At 32.3% G+C, this 22,315-nt stretch overlaps 2 protein-coding genes across 2 annotated transcripts; both read left to right on the top strand.

Moving 5' to 3' along the window:
• Nucleotides 1-5,046: 5,046 nt before the first annotated feature.
• On the top strand, nt 5,047-6,132 carry LOC111422076 (protein KTI12 homolog). Its single transcript, XM_023055282.2, has 2 exons — nt 5,047-5,381; nt 5,439-6,132. Exons 1-2 carry the CDS (start codon nt 5,222-5,224, stop codon nt 6,110-6,112), a joined length of 834 nt encoding a protein of 277 aa, XP_022911050.1. The 5' UTR covers nt 5,047-5,221; the 3' UTR covers nt 6,113-6,132.
• Nucleotides 6,133-17,111: 10,979 nt separating this feature from the next.
• On the top strand, nt 17,112-18,311 carry LOC111422077 (androgen-dependent TFPI-regulating protein-like). The gene is made up of 3 exons (XM_023055283.2): nt 17,112-17,543; nt 17,598-17,953; nt 18,011-18,311. The coding sequence occupies exons 1-3, from the start codon at nt 17,385-17,387 to the stop codon at nt 18,228-18,230; spliced, it is 735 nt and encodes a 244-aa protein (XP_022911051.1). The 5' UTR covers nt 17,112-17,384; the 3' UTR covers nt 18,231-18,311.
• The last annotated feature ends 4,004 nt before the right edge of the window (nt 18,312-22,315 follow it).

The following is a 22,315-nucleotide window of genomic DNA, read 5'->3' as shown; positions in this document are numbered from 1 at the left end:
CCATGTTTTATTATCTAAATTTTGAATTAACACATTATCATCTTTATTAAAACTTTTAGGTTCAACTGATGTTTTATTATAACATGTTTCTGATTTTTTCTGATTATTCAACAATTGTTCATATACGTTATTACTCATTTGCGGTTTTAAACTATTTTTAGTGCAAGGTAATTTATCCCTTAATGTTCTAGAAAATAACATTTGCGCAGGTGAATAGGACATACCCGTAATGGGCGTGTTCCTATACGTTAACAATGCCAAATATATATCTTGATCACTTTCTAAACACTTCTTCAACAATCTTTTTACTACACCTACTCCCCTTTCCGCTAAACCATTCGACTTAGGATATCTTGGACTAGATGTTATTACTTTTATTCCCCAACTGTCAGTAAATTTTTTAAAGTTGTAACTAGAAAATGGCATATTATCAGAAATAATAATTTCTGGAATTCCATGAACAGAGAATATTTGTTTTAATCTATTTATTACGTTACCAGCTGTTTTATTTTCCAACTCTTTAACCTCAATCCACTTACTGTAGTAGTCAATTACAAGCAAATAGTCATGATTTTTGAACTGAAACAAGTCCATGCCAACTTTATTAAAGGGTAATTCCGGAATCTCATGACCAATAAACGTTTCTTTTGGATTCGATAAGTTGTATTTCTCACATACTTTGCATTGTCTTATAAGATTTTCTATATCCAGTGTAATTCCAGGCCAGTATAATAACGATCTAGCTCTAGCCTTACATTTATCAATTCCTAGATGACCTGTGTGTATTATATTAAGCATTTCTTTCCTAAGTGTTTTCGGAATTATAACTTTTTTACCCCAGTACAAAATTCCATTCTGTACCGTAATGTCATTTCTCAATTTATACAGTATTTTCAGTTCCTTACCTTCAACATTCTTATTGTTTTTAGGAAACCCTTCATTGTACCACTCAATATATGTTTTTAGATTTTCGTCCTTTCGACCTTCTTTTTGTAGTTGTAACAAACGACTATCAGATATAGGTAATTCAGCACTCATGCAATGTACTACATCTAATAAGCTCTTATCTTCTTGTCCAGTATTTTTTAAGTAATTTCTTGACAGGAAGTCTGCTATATACATCTTTGATCCAGGAACATACGTTACCTCCAACTTATACTTTAGTAACTTTAAAAGCATACGTTGTAATCTGGCACTGACCTTATTGATATCTTTTTTAACTATCGACACTAATGGTTTGTGGTCTGTTTCAACCTTTACCTTGTAACCATAGACAAACTGGTGATACTTTTCTACACCACAACAAATGGCGAATAATTCTTTTTCGATTGGTGCCCATCTGACTTGAGCTTCTGTTAAGCTTTTTGAGTAAAAAGAAACGGGTTGTCCATTTTGTAATAAACACGCGCCAACCCCATTTTTTGAGCTGTCTGTTTGTAAAGTGATAGGCATTTCTTTATCAAAAACTCTCAATGTAGGTGATTGAGTTATTTTTTCTTTTAAAATTGTAAATGCTTTGTTTTCATTTTCCCCCCAATTCCAAGAATTATCTTTTTTAGTTAACTCTCTTAGAGGGGCTGTGATTTCAGCAAACCGTGGAATAAATTTGCTTATGTAGTTACACATTCCAAGAAATTTCTGTACCCCTTTCACGTTTTTTGGTGGTTCTAATTTAAGAATTGTGTTTACATTATCAGGGTCGCAACTTATGCCTTTTTCAGACAAAATTAATCCTAAGAATTTAACTTGATTTATTCTGTATTGGACCTTATTTTTATTAAACTTAACATTAAATCTTTTTGCACGATCTATAACTGTTTGTAAAACTCTATCATGTTTTTCCAAAGTAGTTCCTGAAATAATTATATCATCAAAATAGGTCTCTACTCCTTCTATGTTATTAAAAATTGAAAACATTAAATTTTGCATTATTTCTGGAGCAGATGATATACCAAATGGCATTCGTAAGAACCGATATACTCCAAACGGTGTTCCGAAAGAACATAATTTGCTACTTTGTTTATCTAGTTTCACTTGGAAAAACCCATCTTTCATATCCAAGACTGAGAAAAACTTTTTTCCTGCTAATCTACTACAAATTTCTTCCAGAGATGGAATTTGACATTTTTCTCTTATTATGTACTGATTTAAATATCTTGGATCCAGACAAAGTCGTAAACTTCCATCTGGTTTTTGAACTACTACTAGATTATGGCACCATTCTGTTGGTCCTTCAACTTTTTCTATAATTTTATTACTTTCTAGTTTATTTAGAGCTATTTTCAGCTGTGGTTTAATCGATTCTGGAATTCTCCTTAGCGGTTTTATTATTGGTTCAGCATCATCTTTTAATTTAATTTTACACATGCCTATATTCCCTAAACCCTCAAACACACTTGAATTTTCTTTTATAAATTGGGTTTTATCCTTACTAACTTGGACATTTATTTTATCAACTCTTTTTATTAAACCTAATTTTAAACAATCTTCTAAACCTAGGATCGGTATTGCTCTACTTTCTTTTATAATTACAAACCTAACCTTACTTTCTTTTTCATTTATATTACATTTTAGATTAACTGTCCCTAATGGTTTTATTTTATTTCCGTTATAAACTACTAATACAGTGTTTGTTTTTTCTAAAACTAGATTGTTTTTTAAATTATTTTGTAACAGATCAAATGGCAGAATTGAACATTCGCTACCCGTATCTAGTTTGAAAACAATATTTTTTCCATTTACATCTATTTTCTGTGTCCATTGTTTAACATTTTTATCATTATTGATTATGGAATCTAATCTAATATACTTATCATCCTCCTCGGTGCTTTCTTCTTCTGCATTATGGCTTTCTTTGACATCTCGGACATTCTTCTTATTTGTTTGTTTCATATTAAACTTGCACACCTCGGCAAAATGATTTTCTTTTTTGCATACCATACAAGTCTTTCCGTACGCTGGACACTGTCTTGGCTTGTGATTTCGATTGCAGTATTTGCACTTAAACTCCTTTTCTTTCTTGTTCTTGTTTTTTCCATCCATTTTCTTTCCTCCTTGCTTGATGTAACTAACCATATTTCCTTCTCCTTCTTCTTTAGTTAATACTTTTAGTTGTCTTTTAGTCACTTCCGAAGCTCTGCAATACTCTATGGCAGTTTTCAAGGTAAGTTTAGGTGTTCGGAGCAACCTTTCTTGTAAATCTCTGTCATTTATTCCTATAACGATTTTGTCCTTCAATAGCCCTTCTTCTAATTGTTCAAAGTTACATGCTTGAGCTAATGTTCTAATATCAGTTAAAAAGTGTTCGAAGTCTTCACTCTCACCTTGAAATCGATTAAAAAACTTAAATCGGTCATATGTTTCATTTCTTACTGGAGCACAGTGTTGTTTAAAAGCTTCTACTACTGTAGTGTATTTCTTCTTCTCTTCTTCGGATAATCCCAACTGTCGAAACACAACTTGCGCTTCTTCTCCAGCTATATTCAGAAAAATCGATACTTTCGTTTCGTCATCCTTTTTGTCATATCCTGATGCTTTCATAAAGTACGATAAGCTTTCAAGGAATTGATTGAAATTTCTTTCAATATTTTCATCGAATTTCAGCGAATTCGGAGGCTTGAAGCACGCCATTTTCTTATTAACTTTTTTTTTAGGTTCGAACAGATCTCGTTTTCTCGCGGCTTCTTTTTTTTTTTTTTTTTTTTTTTTTTTTCTCCTTTTCCTTTTCTTTCTTCTTTTTCAGTTCTCAGGTGTTTCACCTGACACCATGTAACAACTTGAATTAAACGACTTGTTTTAAAAGTACTTAGTTGTTTTATTATTATAAAAATATCTTACACTCCATCTTATACATGTTGTCTCTCTCATCTTCTAAGAGGACCGAGAGCCCTCTATCGACACACCACGACATCTATCTTAAAGTTAACTGACTAACGTACTACAAAAATTATTGTCAAAAGAAGATTTGATTGAAGACAGAGACATTTTGTTATTTTACAAAAACTATAATATAAATAACCCAACATCATTAAAGAAACCATCCGATTTGCAATACGGAATTTATTGCAAAAGTTGTGTAAAAAAATTGAGAGGGCAGTACTACATATTATACCAGGCTGGTATAAAAGATGTAAAGCCCATAAAATCTTTATGCTTCACCTTATTGTAAGAACTTTAATCCATAAAAGATGTGGCTTATTAACCTCCAATCGCAACTACCGATCGGTAAAAAAAAAACTAAGTTGGCGATATTAAAACATATATAAGGTTTGTTGTAGATCACAGATAAAAAATATAAAAAAATTAATATGTTTTTTTTTACTTTTTTGCGGTTCCAAGTGCCGTAAATGTATTCGAGGAAAATTCAACCCCAAATCTGTGTCCACATTTAAGTTGTTTATCAGAATATTTTTTTCTTTTTTTGTACTTTAAAGATAATGTCTCGATAAAGAACAAGATCGATAGCTCCCGATGAAAAAAAGGACGTTTATGTATACGTCCGGTACGCTTAGTCTTAAATTCGCCTCTGACGTTAATAGAAGCTTAATAGAAGATATTGAAAATATCAAATTATTAATCTAAAAATATTAATTTATCACATATTCATTGCTTATTCTTTTAAGAATCCAAAAGTATAAATAAAAAAATTGTTGGTGAGAATTCAATCATTAGGCAACTAACATTACATTATTCATTCATAATGATTAGTTACAACAAAATACTCAGTTCGGCAGCACCATACAGGCCATAATATCTCGGATAAGAACCATATTTTACAGAGCGTTGGCAGACTATAATATTTAAAGACAATGATTTTACCTACCGCCACGTAATTTACAGGAAACTGTAAATTTCATTCTTCGACAACACTAGATTTACAAATTTTATAAAAAAAGTTAATTTTTAGCGTTATTTTAACAGAATAAGAAATAGAGCTGTCGAACCCTATATTTTTGTAATTAGAAAAAAGTAATGAATTTAATGAGCGAATAATCAGTCGATTGATTCATCGCTGCCAACTATCAGTTCACAAAAGGTACCAACATCACAACTATTAAATTAAGAGCTATATTTGCATTTAATTTTATGAAATTTAATTAAAAAGTCTTTTAAAGATTCAAATTAAAGCGAGAATATTCGTTGATAATATTTTTTATATTTATATTCAATAAATATCATTCAAATAAGACATCAAAACATAACCTCACATAACCTTAAAATCATGCCACTAATAATAATAACTGGAGTTCCTTCCAGTGGAAAAACAACCAGGACGAATCAATTAAAAGAATATTTTGAAAATGAAGGCAAAGAAGTTCATATAGTAAGTGAATACAAAGAAATTTTAAAAGCAAATTTTACTAAAAAGACATTTTATAATGGTAAGATTCTTCGAGTTTATCACCCAATTCGTTGTAATATTCCAATTTACTTTTAAGATTCTATTAAGGAAAAGCACATAAGAGGACTTTTAAAATCAGAAGCAACTAAATTATTAACCCCAACAAATGTAGTTATTTTAGATGGTTCGAATTATATTAAAGGTTATCGTTACGAGTTGTATTGTGCAACAAAAGCTAATAGATCGACTCAATGCACAATTTTAACACAAATTAATTATGAAGAAGCTTGGAAACAAAACGAAACTCGCACAGATGGTGGAGAAAAATATGACAGAGAAACTTTTGATGCTTTAATTTTAAGATACGAAGAACCTGATAAAAAAAATCGATGGGATTCACCTTTATTCATAGTATTTCCCAGTGATAAAATTAATTTTCAAGAAATCTCAAATAATTTATTTGATAAAGCACCACCACCACCAAATATGTCTACACAGAACGCTCCGTTAAGTTCAACTAATTTTTTATATGAACTAAATAAAACAGTAAAGATAATTACTGATAAAATCATTAAAGATATTCGAAGTGGAGTTAAGGGAGAAATTACTGTACCTGGCGTGGAAGATTTAACTCTAGATATTACCGGAATTGGCATGCAAAAGATTATTAATTTAAATAGGCAATATTTAACTTTTTCTAAAATGCATACACCTGATATTGAAAAAGTTCCACAGTTGTATGTACAATTTTTAAAAGCAAATTTAAATTAATAAAGTTGTATTTATTTTAATTAATCCTTTATTAACTTAATTAACTCTCTTTAGTGGCATTATAGCCTTTGTTTTGTCTTGACCTTCCTCAATTTCTGTCTCTAAAATCAAATGCGGATTAGATTTGCAGTCATATAATTGAAATTTAGAAAAAAGTAACAATAAAATTTTTCTTAAGTGCATCCATGTACTTAGTGGAATTATTCTGTACTATTCACCGATTGAACTGAAAAGTTCTGAGCACAAATATATCGAGTATAGAGTAAATCATAGTTTGTAGTCAAGGTGCACTTTCCTCCCAGTTCAATCTTACTTGAATGACGACATTTAATCATGACGTACGCACTTCATCTATGAAAGATGAAGCTAACAAGAAGAAAATATTCATGCCTACGTCGTCAAATCCGTAAATATCCTGCTGTCAGTGGTGTGACATAGGCTACAACAGTCTTGAACAGGTCTGTAGTGATCATGTAAATGCTATATCATTAGAAACTGGTGATAGATAAATATGAAATCATTGTGGATTATGATTTATTGATGGATTAGGAACATTTTTTTATTCACAACTTCTTTCTCCATCAGTTTGAATACTTACGCTATAATTGATTTTATTAAGAAAAATCCGCCAATTCTGACATATGCGCCATGATTGTTGCATGGTAGGCTTATTGGATATTTTTGAATTAGTAACTGGGTAACAAGGAAGAGAAGAGTTAAATAATCAAGATTAAGAGGATAACAGCTTAATTAACTAACAAATATGTCTTTTAAAAATATTTTTACTGACGTTGCTCCTGAAGATGATTAAATGTATTGATCGAAACCGGTAGAGCTGAAAATTAAAAAAATCCATCTATAAATACACACAGTTTTATTGCATTTACATTAAAATTGAGATGGAAAGAAATAACCAAATAAATATTAATTCTGGATTATGATTAATTGATACATTAGGAACATTTTTTATTCACAACGTCTTTCTCTATCAGTTTTAATATTTACATGTTGTAATTGAAGAAGAAGAAGAAGAAGAAAACAATATTTATTTGGACTTATATAAAAATTATAACAATAAGAAATACGAAAAGAAATACATATATAAAATAAATATAAAGAAAGAGTCCAAAAGGGCTATAGACCTTAGTCTTCCTGCCCGATGTTGTAATTGATTTTATTAAGAAAAATCGTCCAATTTTGACATCTTGGGCATTTATGCTATATCATTAGAAACGGGTGATAGATAAATATAAAATCATTCTGAATTATGATTTAGTGATGCACTAGGAACATTTTTTAATGACGTCTTTCTCCATCAGTTTTAATACTTACGTTATACTGATGTTAAGTACCGTAAAACGAGGTGTATAGGGACTTCCATGTGAATCGGGACAAAGCTTTTTATTTATACAATATATTTTCTCTAAATGTTGCCCTTTATACCTCAGCCGCTTTAAATGAGAATAACGGCCGAATAACATGATCGTCCCTAATCAGCACATTTCCAGGCGAAACGCGACAACGCAGTTTTTTTAAAAAAACTATCATTTAACATTTTTTTTAAATGCCATTATTTGGGTATGAAAAGTACACACCATGTTCGGACTTTTGCCCCACAGAAACTAATATTAAAATAAAAAGTAAAGCCGTAACATCTTCATAAAGTTGGCGTTTTTTAATGACAACCTCTTTCTCCATTAGTTTTAATACTTACGTTATAATTGATGTTATTAAGAAAAATCGTACAATTTTGACATTTTGGGGATTTATGCTATATCATTAGAAACTGGTGATAGATAAATATGAAATCATTCTGGATTATGATTTATTGATGCATTAGGAACATTTTTTATTCACAACATCTTTCTCCATCAGTTTTAATACTTACGTTGTTATAATTGATTTTATTAAGAAAAATCGTCTAATTTTTATATTTCGGGGATTTATGCTATATCATTAGAAATTGGTAATAAATAAATATGAAATCATTGTGGATTATGATTTATTGATGCATTAGGAACATTTTTTATTCACAACCTCTTTCTCCATCAGTTTTAATACTTACGTGATAATTGATGTTATTAAGAAAAATCGTCCAATTTTGACATTTTAGGGATTTATGGTATATCATTAGAAACTGGTGATAGATAAATATGAAATCATTCTGGATTATGATTTATTGATGCATTAGGAACACTTTTTATTCACAGCGTCTTTCTCCATTAGTTTTAATACTTACGTTATAATTGATTTTATTAAGAAAAATCGTCTAATTTTTATATTTCGGGGATTTATGCTATACCATTAGAAACTGGTGATAGATAAATATGAAATCATTCTGAATTATGATGTATTGATGCATTGGGAACATTTTTTATTAACAACGTCTTTCTCCATCAGTTTTAATACTTACGTTATAACCGATTTCATTAAGAAAATCGTCTAATTTTAACATTTTGGGGATTTATGCTATATCATTAGAAACTGGTGATGGATAAATATGAAATCATTCTGGATTATGATTTATTGATACATTAGGAACATTTTTTATTCGCAACGTCTTTCTCCATCAGTTTTAATACTTACGTTATAATTGATTTTATTAAGAAAAATCGTCAAACTTTAACATTTTGGGGATTTATGCTATATCATTAGAAATTGGAGATAGATAAATATGAAATCATTCTGGATTATGATTTATTGATGCATTAGGAACATTTTTTACTAACAACCTCTTTCTCCATCAGTTTTAATACTTACGTGATAATTGATGTTATTAAGAAAAATCGTCCAATTTTGACATTTTAGGGATTTATGGTATATCATTAGAAACTGGAGATAGATAAATATGAAATCATTCTGGATTATGATTTATTGATGCATTAGGAACATTTTTTATTCACAACGTCTTTCTCTATCAGTTTTAATACTTACTTTATAATTGATTTTATTAGGAAAAATCGTCTAATCTTAACATTTTGTGGATTTAAGTTATATCATTAGAAACTGGTGATAGATAAATATGAAATCATTCTGAATTATGATTTAGTGATGCACTAGCAACATTTTTTAATGACAACGTCTTTCTCTATCAGTTTTAATACTTACGTTATAATTGATTTTATTAGGAAAAGTCGTCCAATCGTCCAATTTTTATATTTCGGGGATTTTTGCTATATCATTAGAAACAGGTGGGAGATAAATATAAAATCATTCTGGATTATGATTTATTGCTGCGTTGGGAACATTTTTTATTCACAACCTCTTTCTCCATCAGTTTTAATACTAACTTGCTAATTGATTTTATTAAGAAGAATCGTCTAATTTTTATATTTCGGGGATTTATGCTATATCATTAGCAACTGGTGATAGATAAATATGAAATCATTCTGGATTATGATTTATTGATGCATTAGGAACATTTTTTATTCACATCTTTCTCCATCAGTTTTAATACTTACGTTATAATTGATTTTATTAAGAAAAATCGTCAAACTTTAACATTTTGGGGATTTATGCTGTATCATTAGAAACTGGTGATAGATAAGTATGAAATCATTCTGGATTTTGATTTATTGATGCATTAGGAACATTTTTTAGTCACAACCTCTTTCTCCATCAGTTTTAATACTTACGTAATAATTGATTTTATTAAGAAAAATCTTCAAACTTTAACATTTTGGGGATTTATGCTATATCATTAGAAACTGGTGATAGATAAGTATGAAATCATTCTGGATTATGATTTATTGATGCATTAGGAACATTTTTTAGTGACAACGTCTTCCTCTATCAGTTTTAATACTTACATATGTTATAATTGATTTTATTTAGAAAAATCGTCCAATTTTAACATTTTGGGGATTTATGCTATATTATTAGAAACTGGTGATCGATAAATAGGAAATCATTCTGAATTTTGATTTATTAATGCATTAGGAGCATTTTTTACTCACAACCTCTTTCTCCATCAGTTTTAATACTTACGTGATAATTGATGTTATTAAGAAAAATCGTCCAATTTTGACATTTTAGGGATTTATGGTATATCATTAGAAACTGGTGATAGATAAATATGAAATCATTCTGGATTATGATTTATTGATGCATTAGGAACACTTTTTATTCACAGCGTCTTTCTCCATTAGTTTTAATACTTACGTTATAATTGATTTTATTAAGAAAAATCGTCTAATTTTTATATTTCGGGGATTTATGCTATACCATTAGAAACTGGTGATAGATAAATATGAAATCACTCTGAATTATGATGTATTGATGCATTGGGAACATTTTTTATTCACAACGTCTTTCTCCATCAATTTTAATACTTACGTTATAACCGATTTTATTAAGAAAATCGTCTAATTTTAACATTTTGGGGATTTATGCTATATCATTAGAAACTGGTGATGGATAAATATGAAATCATTCTGGATTATGATTTATTGATGCATTAGGAACATTTTTTATTCACAACGTCTTTCTCCATCAGTTTTAATACTTACGTTATAATTGATGTTATTAAGAAAAATCGTCCAATTTTGACATTTTGGGGATTTATGCTATATCATTAGAAACTGGTGAGAGATAAATATAAAATCATTCTGGATTATGATTTATTGATGCATTACGAATATTTTTTATTCACAATATCTTTCTCCATCAGTTTTAATACTTACGTTATAACTACCGATGTTAAGTATTAAGAAAAATCATCCAATTTTGGCTATTTGGGGAATTATGCTATATCATTAGAAACTGGTGATAGATAAATATGAAATCATTCTGAATTATGATGTATTGATGCATTGGGAACATTTTTTATTCATAATGCCTTTCTCCATCCGTTTTAATACGTACGTTATAATTGATTTTATTAAGAAAAATCGTCCAATTTTAACATTTTGGGGATTTATGCTATAGCATCAGAAACTGGTGATATATAAATACAAAATCATTCTGGATTATGATTTCTTGATGCATTAGGAACATTTTTTATTTACAACGTCTTTCTCCTTCAGCTTTAATACTTACTTTATAATTGATTTTATTAAGAAAAATCGTGCAATTTTAACGTTTTGCAGATTTATGCTATATCGCTAGAAACTGATGATAGATAAATATAAACTTATTCTGGATTATGATTTATTGATGCATTATGAACATTTTTTATTCACAACTTCTTTCTCCATCAGTTTTAATACTTCCGTTATAATTCATTTTATTAAGAAAAATCGTCAAATTTTAATATTTTGGAGATTTATGCTATATCATTAGGAACAAAAGAACAGTTGTATAGGAGACTGGGGGAATGGCATTCGCCTAAGCCAATTTGCTAATGAATTCTACAAATTAAGAGATTTCTCATCTTTTTTCAGCGTAGGATGATCACTAGTAATCTTTTTCCTTCAACTCTATTTGTTTTTCAAGCATAAAACTTGTTTCGTTAGAGTTTCGCTCATCTTCATTTTCACTCATTTGTGAACAATTATCATCATCAGAGATGTCTTGTCAGATTTTTTTTAGATCTACATTTTACTCTAACGATGAATCTTCACAATTTATGTACTGCTTTTTGGAACCGCGGATCTTTTTGCTAAATGAATCCCTAGTGATTTCAGTCAGTATTCTTCTTTTTGCAATAGCTTGTGTTTTTAATCTTTGTTGACTTCTACCCTGAATCCGTTAATATAACTGAATGTTGTTTTTTTTTTGTTTTTTCGAAGAAATACCGCTTGGTTTTGAAATAGGCGACAAGTCTTTAAAAAACTGTTTTAAAAAAGATGTATTATTAGTCGCTATTTCTTGATTTCGTAATTGTGCTTGCTCTACGGCATGTTGACGTCTATCAGCAATCAGGGGCTGGAATGGAAAATCTTCATAAAAAAAAACATTTGCATTTATTATATAAATACCCGATACACCCTTCGAAATTGTTGCTATGTTGAATATATCTTCTTAAATATTCTGCAATCTTATAAACTGTGATAGGTTCACCAGGTCTATTTTTCATTTGCAGATCGCACTTCATATTGTAAGCACCTTTAAGAGACCCATAAAACACAACATCTAATGGCTGCAGCCGATGGGATGTATGTGGCAGTATAGATACTCTAGATTATGTGGCTATCATCCTGACTTGATAGCCACATAAATCGTGTGACTGATTTATGTGACTTCCTCTTCAGTTTCATTTCTATCCACTTTCTCCTCGTTTCTTTCATACATAATTTGCTGCTCTCGCGTTTTGGCATGTTCTGGATGTCTTCCATATAACTGGTTATCTCGTCTTTTTTGTTTTTGCACGCTTTTCTGTATGGTTTATACCCTTGTCTGATTTGTTTAAGATATTTGTACACATCTCAAATATTGTTTCCTTTAATGTTTTTTTCCATTTGAAGTACCTGGTCATTTTCATATTTTCTCTTCTTCCATTCACATATATAATTTATTTGCTTTGCGACACTCGTTTTTTAAAGATTTCTTTTCTTTTTCAGGTTTGCTTCGCGATATATTTTCTATATCATCCGTTCCTAATGTTAATTGCTAGTCTACATTCATTATCAAATCATTCCGCCCTTTTTAATTGTTGATATGTTTTCAGTGTTTCCTTTCCTGTGTCGCTCATTGTAGTTTTCAGCCACGACTACATTTCTTTTCGTTGCATGTTTCTATCGGTTTTAGTTTGATATATTCCATACCTGCTTTGCGTATTTTCTTATGATCGGAGTCACAGCATGCACCTTTGCGTGTCTTAACTTTTATAATACTAGTCAATAAGTACATGGTCTATCTGATTCTTTGTAATTCCGTCTGTAAAAAACTATGTTACTTTATGAAGTCAACGCATAATCCAGGTTCATCGTGAAAATAATATTAATAATAATAAACTTTCAGTTTAGAGCAGAGGTACTTGACATTACGTTCAGCTCAATTATATTAAGCTCTAAGATAACCTCCTGGAGGGTATCCTCTGAACCGTCGTGTTCAGATCATAGACATATTCAATTTAAAATTGATCTAGGGATGAAATCGGACTGTACATACCGTAATCCCCGTAGCACTAATTGGGATCTGTTTAAGAGTTGCCTTGCAGATAACCTAACTAGTGTTATCGCAACCGTTAGGAACTGTGATCAGGTTGAAATAGCCACGGAGCAGATCTCTGTGGCAATTTGCTCTGCATATCACAGTAGCAGTCCACTGAAGGTGAAAAGTAGTAATCGGGGCACACCCTGGTGGAACGAATCTCTTAGCTCCGAAAGACAAAAGGTCCGAAAGCTTTTCAACCGGGCCAAGACATTAGGTGAATGGGAGAAATATAAACAAGCTCTAACGAATTACACCAAAAACATACGTAAGGCAAAAAGAGAGTCTTGGAGGAGGTTCTGTGAGGGAGTGAAAGACACACCCAGCAGTGCAAGAATTCACAAGATTCTCGCTAGAGATCCGGCACTACCCCTGGGCTCACTTAGGCGGCCTGACGGTAGTTTTACGGACTCTAGCAGAGCCTCGTTGGAGCTTCTCATGCAGACTCACTTCCCAGGAAGCCTGATGATGAGGGCCGATAATGCCACAGCGGGCTATTCCTGCAAGGCAAAGCGCCCCTCAAATACGGATTGGAGTGTGGCTAGAAAAGTCGTCACTTACACATCCGTGGACCAGGCAATTCAAACGTTTAAGCCGTTCAAATCGCCTGGAGAAGACAATATCTTTCCTGCTTTGTTACAGCAGGGGAGGTCTTTGTTGTTGCCAATTTTGGTAAAAATTTTCAGAGCGAGTCTCGCCTGGAAATATGTGCCGGCAGAATGGACTAAGGTACGGGTATCTTACATACCCAAAGCGGGCCGTTCGGTCCCTACTCCTAATGCTTTTCGACCAATCAGCCTAACGTCATTTCCGCTGAAAACCCTTGAAAAAGTTCTGGAACGGTATATCCGTACGGTGCCATTGGTATCTGGTCCACTGAGTCGCCACCAGTATGCTTATCAAGTGGGAAAATCAGCAGAATTGGCTCTACACAACTTAGTTGGTAGAGTATCCATGACGCTGCAGGATAAAGAAATCTTGGTTTGTGCGTTTCTGGATATAGAGGGAGCGTTCAACAACGCAATACCACAATCTCTTGAAAGAGCTGCTCTTGACAGGGGAGTGGAAGCAACTATAGCGGGTTGGATCCGCAATATGCTAGATAGTAGAATAGTTTCTACTTCACTCCACGGTGATACGATACGCTTCAGGCCGGGAGGTGGCTGCCCGCAGGGAGGGGTGTTATCTCCCCTGCTTTGGTCCCTCCTAGTTGACTATCTGATTGCGATAGTCGAAGCCGTTGGTGTGAAAATTCAAGCTTATGCTGATGACATTGTCGTTATGGTCAAAGGAACCTGTTTGCCGAGGATATCTAAAGTCTTCCAGGTGACCCTAGATACCATTTGCGCTTGGTGTAAGGGAGAGAACCTCTCAATAAACCCGCAAAAGACAATTGTTATGCCCTTCCCCAGGAAGCGAAATTTAGATGGACTAATCCGCCCAACTATCCAAGGTGAAGAAATTCCTTTCTCAAAGGAAGTCAAATATCTAGGAGTAATCCTAGACAAAACCCTGTCATGGAATGGACATTTGCAGGGAGTTTTGCACAAAGCTAGACTATCCTTGTGGACTTGTCGCAGTCTTTGTGGAAAAAATTGGGGTCTTACCCCTGAAAGACTGTACTGGCTCTATGTGACTGTGGTTAGACCTATGATCACATACGGAGCAGCAGCCTGGTATAGGAAAGTCCGACAGACTTCAGTTATCAGTAAACTTTCACGAATTCAACGAGTAGCTGGATTGGCAATCTCTGGTGCGATAGGCACAACGCCAACTCTAGCAATGGAGGTTCTGCTTGGCCTATCTCCTCTGCATTTGCATATAGAGAAAGAGGCTAGAACAACCATTTACAGATTTAAGCAATATGCTCAAAACTGTTCCGACATGTCCTACCAATGGGCTGCGGAAGACATTATAAGCACTGATACTGTGCTCATCAATGCCGTCAGATTTGGCGGTATCACTATCAGTGATTAATGCTCGATACCAGATTGTACTGCCTGAGCGGCAGTCCTGGATCGAAAATGAAAATTCTCTGGTTCGGGCAGAGATTTGCTGGATCAAAAACGCCTGAAGGGGTAGGAGCAGGAGTATACTGCCAGACACCTCGAATTAAGCAAGCCTACAGCCTGGGTACGTACTGTACTGTATTCCAGGCGGAAGTATTTGCTATTGACATGGGTGCTAAAATCCTTCTTGAAAGAGTGGTGAAGAACATGACAGTACGAATTTTCTCAGACAGTCAAGCCGCTCTCCAGACGCTGCAAGCCGTGAAAACGGTGTTGGCTCTGGTTAATGATTGTAAGAGAACATTAAACACACTGAGTTGTGATAACAGAGTCTCTCTGATCTGGGTCCCGGGTCACTCTGGTGTTGCTGGCAATGAAGCGGCAGATAAGCTAGCACGAGATGGCAGCGCTGAAGCGTTTGTGGGACCGGAACCAGCAGTTGGTGTATCATTTGCGATGGCCAAATATAGGATTGGACTGTGGGCTGAAGAGAGACTTCGCCTACTGTGGACCAGTTCTCCTGGAATGAGACATGCTAAGGTGTTTATTAACATCGCCACTGTCAAACCCGGGAATATTTTAGGACTTGCCCGTAGTAGCATAAAAGTTCTAATGGGTGTTTTTACTGGGCACTGCCGATTAAAAGCACACCTCAACTTGTTGGGTTTAGCCGACGATGTTGAATGCCGACTATGTGCGGAGGAAGCAGAGACGGTTGAGCATGTTTTATGCCACTGCCCTGCCGTTAACCGTATCAGATTCTCGATTTTTGGGTCGCAGTTTATCTCCTCAAAAGATCTGAATGACCTTTCGCCGAGCAAGGTATTAATGTTCGTTAAGAGCATTGGACTGCACGGTGAAATTTGATAACGATATCGGAGTATAATAGATCCTTAGGGTCGCGGTGCAAGGTTGGTTGGTCCGCCTACCCGATATGTATTCTATGTAATGTAATGTAATATCATCAGTTTTATTGTGCAATTTTACTATATATTTCTGTTTTGATAGTTTTCTAAGTTTTAATTGAACAGCGTGGTTTTATAATAGTGTAGTTTTGAATTTTAATTGTTTAGTGTCTTGATTTCTACAATATTTTCAAAGAAACAAGTAAATTCACGCCATATTTGTTCTGGTTCATTTTGGTTGTGTTTCTCCATATATACTGGATAGTGTACTTTCTTTACTAAATTTCTGACGGTAATTATTTTAATTAGTTTTTGTTGAACTTACTAATGAATGTTTTTCAATACAGTCGTGCCTGAAGACGAGATATTTTCTCGAAACATATGTAGCACCAATATCATTTAATAAATAATTTTTCATCGTACTTATTCGAAAGTTTATTATTATTAATATGTTACTTTATGTACATTATGTATGTCTCGATGTGGTGAAAAAGTGAAGCTTACGATCATATTTTTACTTGCAGCAAAATCAATAAGCAATATCTGGAATATTTTTGTCTAGCTTAATTCATTAGATAATGCACTTTTTTGATGGTATTCCGTAGTTACAATGTAATGAATGCATGAAACAGAAACTCCACAAAGTAGTTAGGATTTGACGTCATTTCGTCAAAAAAAGTAAAAAGATAATTTTAAAAAATTACTTAATTCACTCTGATTAAACGTAATAGTTGCAATAATTTTTGCAGTTATCTACTTTTGCCAGTTTTATTAGCCAATTTTAACTTATCACGAAAATTATTGTTTAAAATAAGATTAAAAAGAAATGTGTTAATGTGCAATCAAAATGTGAACTAGACGGATATACATGCAAAAAAATTCCCGCACTGAAGATAACCGTTCATAGTCTCTCAAAAGTTCAAAAGGTCGCGTCTGGTTTTAATTTTTTTGCATAATACCAGACAATCCCTCAAACTACACGATAACATAACAACTCAATTAACGATTTATTCTTGTCTTATTAGAAATAATCACATCGTTTTTAACACGAAATAATTTCCGTTATCGTTTAAAGCATTATTAAAGTAATTCATTTTAAAATCAAAACTCAAATATTTAAAGATGTCTCTTTAAAATTTTAAAAGATAAAAGTTATATGGTGTGGTAAACGATTAAAGTCCATTAAGCACGTGTTTCTTGCTGTTCCTCTTTGTGAAGTTTATTCAGACTTAGTTTTCAACGTATTAGTAAAAGATCTAACGAAAGATGAATTTGTATTTATTAGGATTTTACTTTTCCCTGTTAATTTGTTACGGTTTAATAGGATTATACTCTCACTTTAATATCGATGTGACGAAATCAGATATTCCCGAACTACACCATTTGGATACTTTTAAATTTCGATACTTAACGTTTTGGAATATGGTAAGTTTATATAAAAATTATTTGATATTTTTGATTCAAATTAATTGGTTTTAGCTTGCTCAATCAACGTACGCAATATTTTCAATTTACGCCGAAATTCGTCCACGGTTTTCAAAAAATACTGCACTTTCGATATTTAATTTCGAAAAAATTAAGGGATTTCTTTACGTTGGTGTCGTAGTTCCTTCCGCTTTTTTCGTTTTTGGTACATTTTGGATTTTATGGATCGTTGATAGAGAATTAGTTTTCCCAAAGGCTTTCGACGAATTCGTCCCTCAATGGATTAATCATTGTTTGCATACCAGTATAGTTATTTTACCAGTTGTTGAATTTTTTTCAAAGAAAGTCGTCCCATCTTGGAAATGGACCTTTTTAGGAATTACCGCTTATTTTTGGATTTACCAAGCAACGTAAGTTTTGTTATTAATTATTTTTAGTTTATTATTAATCAATTTTTTTAATTTTAGGGTTCTTTACACATATTATGAATCATCAGTTTGGTTATATAAAGTATTCGCGGTTTTACCATGGCCAAAAAAAATTTGTTACATGCTGTTTAATTATTCCACATCTGTTGTGTTTATGCATATCGCTTGGATTTTGCATAACAATGTAAACTGTAGGATTTATCGTAAATATTATGAAATGCAACCTATTCATAAAGATATTGTAAAGAAATTAACATAAATTCATTTTAATATGTTCAAATATGTAGTTAATTCATAGTGAATTAATTGTAAATACTAAGTCGAATAAATTCACCGTAACAAAAAATAGTTTAATTTCTTTTACACCCTGCCTCAATAAAGTCTACACTCAAATTAAATTTTAGAACTTCCGGGTTTCCGAGCTTCAACACAATTTACATAAAAACGGCTAACGGACTAACAAACAAAACACCAGAACTGTCGGGTATAAGGCAGAGTGACAGCGACAACTCCATATCATCCAGTGTTGTTAAATACCCGGGTATTTATTTTCAAGAGAAAATTCCCTGGATATATACCCGGAGGTATTTACCCAAGATGGGTATTTAGAGGTATTTATAAAATTTGATTTAAATTGAGTTGATGGCAGTTTTGCAAGTACTTCAAGAATGCAGAGTCCATTATCGATACACCAAACTTATTTATTACATTTAAAGGATTCCTACAGTGACGGTAAAATTGCATGAAAGTACTGACCGAATACTCATTGGGCGTGGGGTAAGACAAGGCAATATTATGTTGAACCCAAATTGTTCATCACAGTCCTGGAGAGTGCATTTAAACAACTGGATTGGACCCAAAAAGGTATAAACATTGATGGCAATACCTAAGTAATTTGCGCTACGCGAACGATATAGTCCTTATTTCGGATAGTCTTGGAGAGATGAAACTGATGCTGAACGTATACAGGAGGCGTGTGCAAGAGTTGGGCTAAATATCAACAAAATTTAGGACAAATCTTGTTCCAAGCTCTAACATCAATATTGGTGATAATGAATACTTCTATCTTGAATACTTTCGATGGTATGTCATTAATCCCTGATGCCTTTCCATGTTTTGACGCAGTGATTGCGTTTCAAACCTCACTAATTGATATAGGTTCCATGACACTATCCTTTCTTTGGCGTGACGGACTGCTGTCTATTTCCAAATCAGTTTCTATGCTTAACAGGTTTTGGAAATAATTTTTCTAAATGTCATTCATTTCACTATCACATATTATTTTTCCTGTTCCATCTCAGCATAGAGCTACGTGCGATTTGTGCCTTTGTCTTAACTGTCTAACAAATTTATACACATTCCTGGTGTTATTAGCTTTAAGTGTACACGACGAACTGCGTCGATCGATATAGGAGAAACTATGAGTAGTATCTTTCTGAAAATTTGTAGGTGCACTTATGTCGATATGCCCAACTCACCTAAAATATTTTCAAGATTGTCGCACTTCCGGTTATACCGGAAGTAGACAACAACTTCGTTATTTTAAATGGAACCACCTATATATTATTACATATTTAGATTCTACGTCCGATTTTAATTAACTTTTACTTAAACATCTTATATAAAATTCTTACCCGTTTCTGAAATATTTACAAATTTATGTAAAAAAATTACCTATGCAGGCTTGTATGTTATGTGTATTTCTGCTAACACTGTTAAGTATTTGTTATATCTGATGAAAGGAATTTGAAGAAGAGACTATAGCTTAACTTTTGGTAGCTCATATGTTGTCCTACTACATACAGGGTGTTCAAAAAAAGCTGCCAAATATTTATATAAGAAAAAGCGAAAAACTCAAAAAAATTAAATGGAAACCATATATTTTTTTAATTGTATCTGAATCTACATTAAAAATAAAGGTAACTTTATGTAAGGTTCCCTATATCTAACTATCGCCGTTTCTTTGTAATTTTCGTTTTAAATAGTTTAAGATTATTCAAAACAATTTTGTGTCAAAGACGGCCATGACTACCGAGAAACAAATGAAGGTAACACAAATGTCATTATATCATTTATAAAATTCACTATGCCCGCACGTTTAAATTATACTAATGAAGATTATCTAAATCTATTTATTATCTATGGAGAATGTAACAAAGTTTTAACAAGAACATGCGATACATTTGCTGCTCGATATCCGCAAAAACGGAAACCATCCCCGAATACCTTGAAACAAATAATTTATAACTTCAAGACACATGGTTGAAGCCTATTGTAGATAATGAAAATGTGGAAATCGCTGTTTTAGGATATTTCAATGCATATCCGACAATATCTCTCGGACAAGTTTCAAAAGAATCTGGACTTTCCAAAAGCTCAATCCACAGAATTTTGAAAAAACATAAGTATCATCCGTATTCAATTTCCATAGTGCAACATTTAAGAGATACTGACTTCGCAAGAAGAGTGAATTTTTGTGAATTTATTTTAACTGAACACTATGGAAATAATCAATTTTTGGACAATATTATTTGGTCTGACGAGGCAAAATTTACCAAAAATGGTTTGTTTAATAGACATAATTCGCATTATTGGAGTGATTCTAATCCTCACAAATTTACGACGAGTAATTTTCAAGGAAGCTGGCAATTCAATGTCTACTGCGCTATAAGAAACGATAGAGTAGTAGCGTTGCATTTTTATGAGGAAAATCTAAATGGTAAATAATTAAGAAATAATTGGTATAACGAATAATTTACAATTAATTTTAATTGCTGCAATTAATTTTTTTCTAGGCGAAAGATATTTAAACATTTTATGAAATTTTGATACTAATTATTTAGAAAATTTACCTCTGGTTGAATTAACACAAATTTTTTACCAACACGATGGAGCGCCTCCGCACAACGGCTATTTAGTTAGCAATTTCCTCGAAAATATATTTAATGGCCAATGGATTGCTAATAATGGACCTTTCTTGTGGCCACCTAGATCACCTGATTTGTCGGTTTTAGATTACTTTATATGGGGTACTATCAAAAATCAAGTTTATAGCACGACATTGACCACTCAGGAAAATTGTATGGAAAGAGTGCGAAATGCGTTCAATAACTTAAATCCAGATTTTTTGAGAAAGGCTACCCATCAACAAGTCATCTTGCGATGCGAAAAATGTTTAGAAGTTCAAGGGAAAAATTTTGAACATTTATTAAAGTAGAGTTAGTTTTCTCATACTTAGTACGTTAAATACAAATTACTTGATACATAATTTGTCATACTTTCATTTGTTTCTCGGGAGATTGTTTAAAATGTTGAAGTTATGAATTATTTGTTTTAAGGTATTCGGGGATGGTTTCCGTTTTCGCGGATATCGAGCAGCAAATGTATCGCATGTTCTTGTTAAAACTTTGTTACATTCTCCATAAATAATAAATAGATTTAGATAATCTTCATTAGTATAATTTAAACGTGCGGGCATAGTGAATTTTATAAATGATATAATGACATTTGTGTTACCTTCATTTGTTTCTCGGTAGTCATGGCCGTCTTTGACACAAAATTGTTTTGAATAATCTTAAACTATTTAAAACGAAAATTACAAAGAAACGGCGATAGTTAGATATAGGGAACCTTACATAAAGTTACCTTTATTTTTAATGTAGATTCAGATACAATTAAAAAAATATATGGTTTCCATTTAATTTTTTTGAGTTTTTCGCTTTTTCTTATATAAATATTTGGCAGCTTTTTTTGAACACCCTGTATGTAGTAGGACAACATATGAGTTACCAAAAGTTAAGCTATAGTCTCTTCTTCAAATTCCTTTCATCAGATATAACAAATACTTAACAGTGTTAGCAGAAATACACATAACATACAAGCCTGCATAGGTAATTTTTTTACATAAATTTGTAAATATTTCAGAAACGGGTAAGAATTTTATATAAGATGTTTAAGTAAAAGTTAATTAAAATCGGATGTAGAATCTAAATATGTAATAATATATAGGTGGTTCCATTTAAAATAACGAAGTTGTTGTCTACTTCCGGTATAACCGGAAGTGCGACAGTCTTGAAAATATTTTAGGTGAGTTGGGCATATCGACTTAAGTGCGCCTACAAATTTTCAGAAAGATACTACTCATAGTTTCTCCTATATCGATCGCCGCAGTTCATCGTGGGACACCCTGTACATATATTTCGGAAAAGTTTATATTTTCACTACCGACCATTCTCCTTTACATAATACTTTTCGAAAATATTTAACGATTTCTTTAATGCTTGAAAAACAACTTTGAATGTCCTAAATTGAGTATCAGTCTAATATTAATGACTAAATTCAGTT

This window comes from Onthophagus taurus, chromosome 7 (assembly GCF_036711975.1).
Source record: "Onthophagus taurus isolate NC chromosome 7, IU_Otau_3.0, whole genome shotgun sequence".
NCBI lineage: Eukaryota > Metazoa > Arthropoda > Insecta > Coleoptera > Scarabaeidae > Onthophagus > Onthophagus taurus.
The sequence above is the reverse complement of the archived record's forward strand: the minus strand, read 5'-3'. Positions and strand labels throughout refer to the sequence as shown.

What these genes read in the sequence shown, in the direction of transcription:
- LOC111422077 (XM_023055283.2), top strand. Translation starts at nt 17,385, where the DNA reads ATGAATTTGTATTTATTAGGATTTTACTTTTCCCTGTTAATTTGTTAC. An exon ending in ACTTAACGTTTTGGAATATG is followed by an intron (nt 17,544 to 17,597) that starts GTAAGTTTATAT and finishes AATTGGTTTTAG; the next exon opens with CTTGCTCAATCAACGTACGC. An exon ending in TTTTGGATTTACCAAGCAAC is followed by an intron (nt 17,954 to 18,010) that starts GTAAGTTTTGTT and finishes TTTTAATTTTAG; the next exon opens with GGTTCTTTACACATATTATG.
- LOC111422076 (XM_023055282.2), top strand. Translation starts at nt 5,222, where the DNA reads ATGCCACTAATAATAATAACTGGAGTTCCTTCCAGTGGAAAAACAACC. An exon ending in TAAAAAGACATTTTATAATG is followed by an intron (nt 5,382 to 5,438) that starts GTAAGATTCTTC and finishes TTTACTTTTAAG; the next exon opens with ATTCTATTAAGGAAAAGCAC.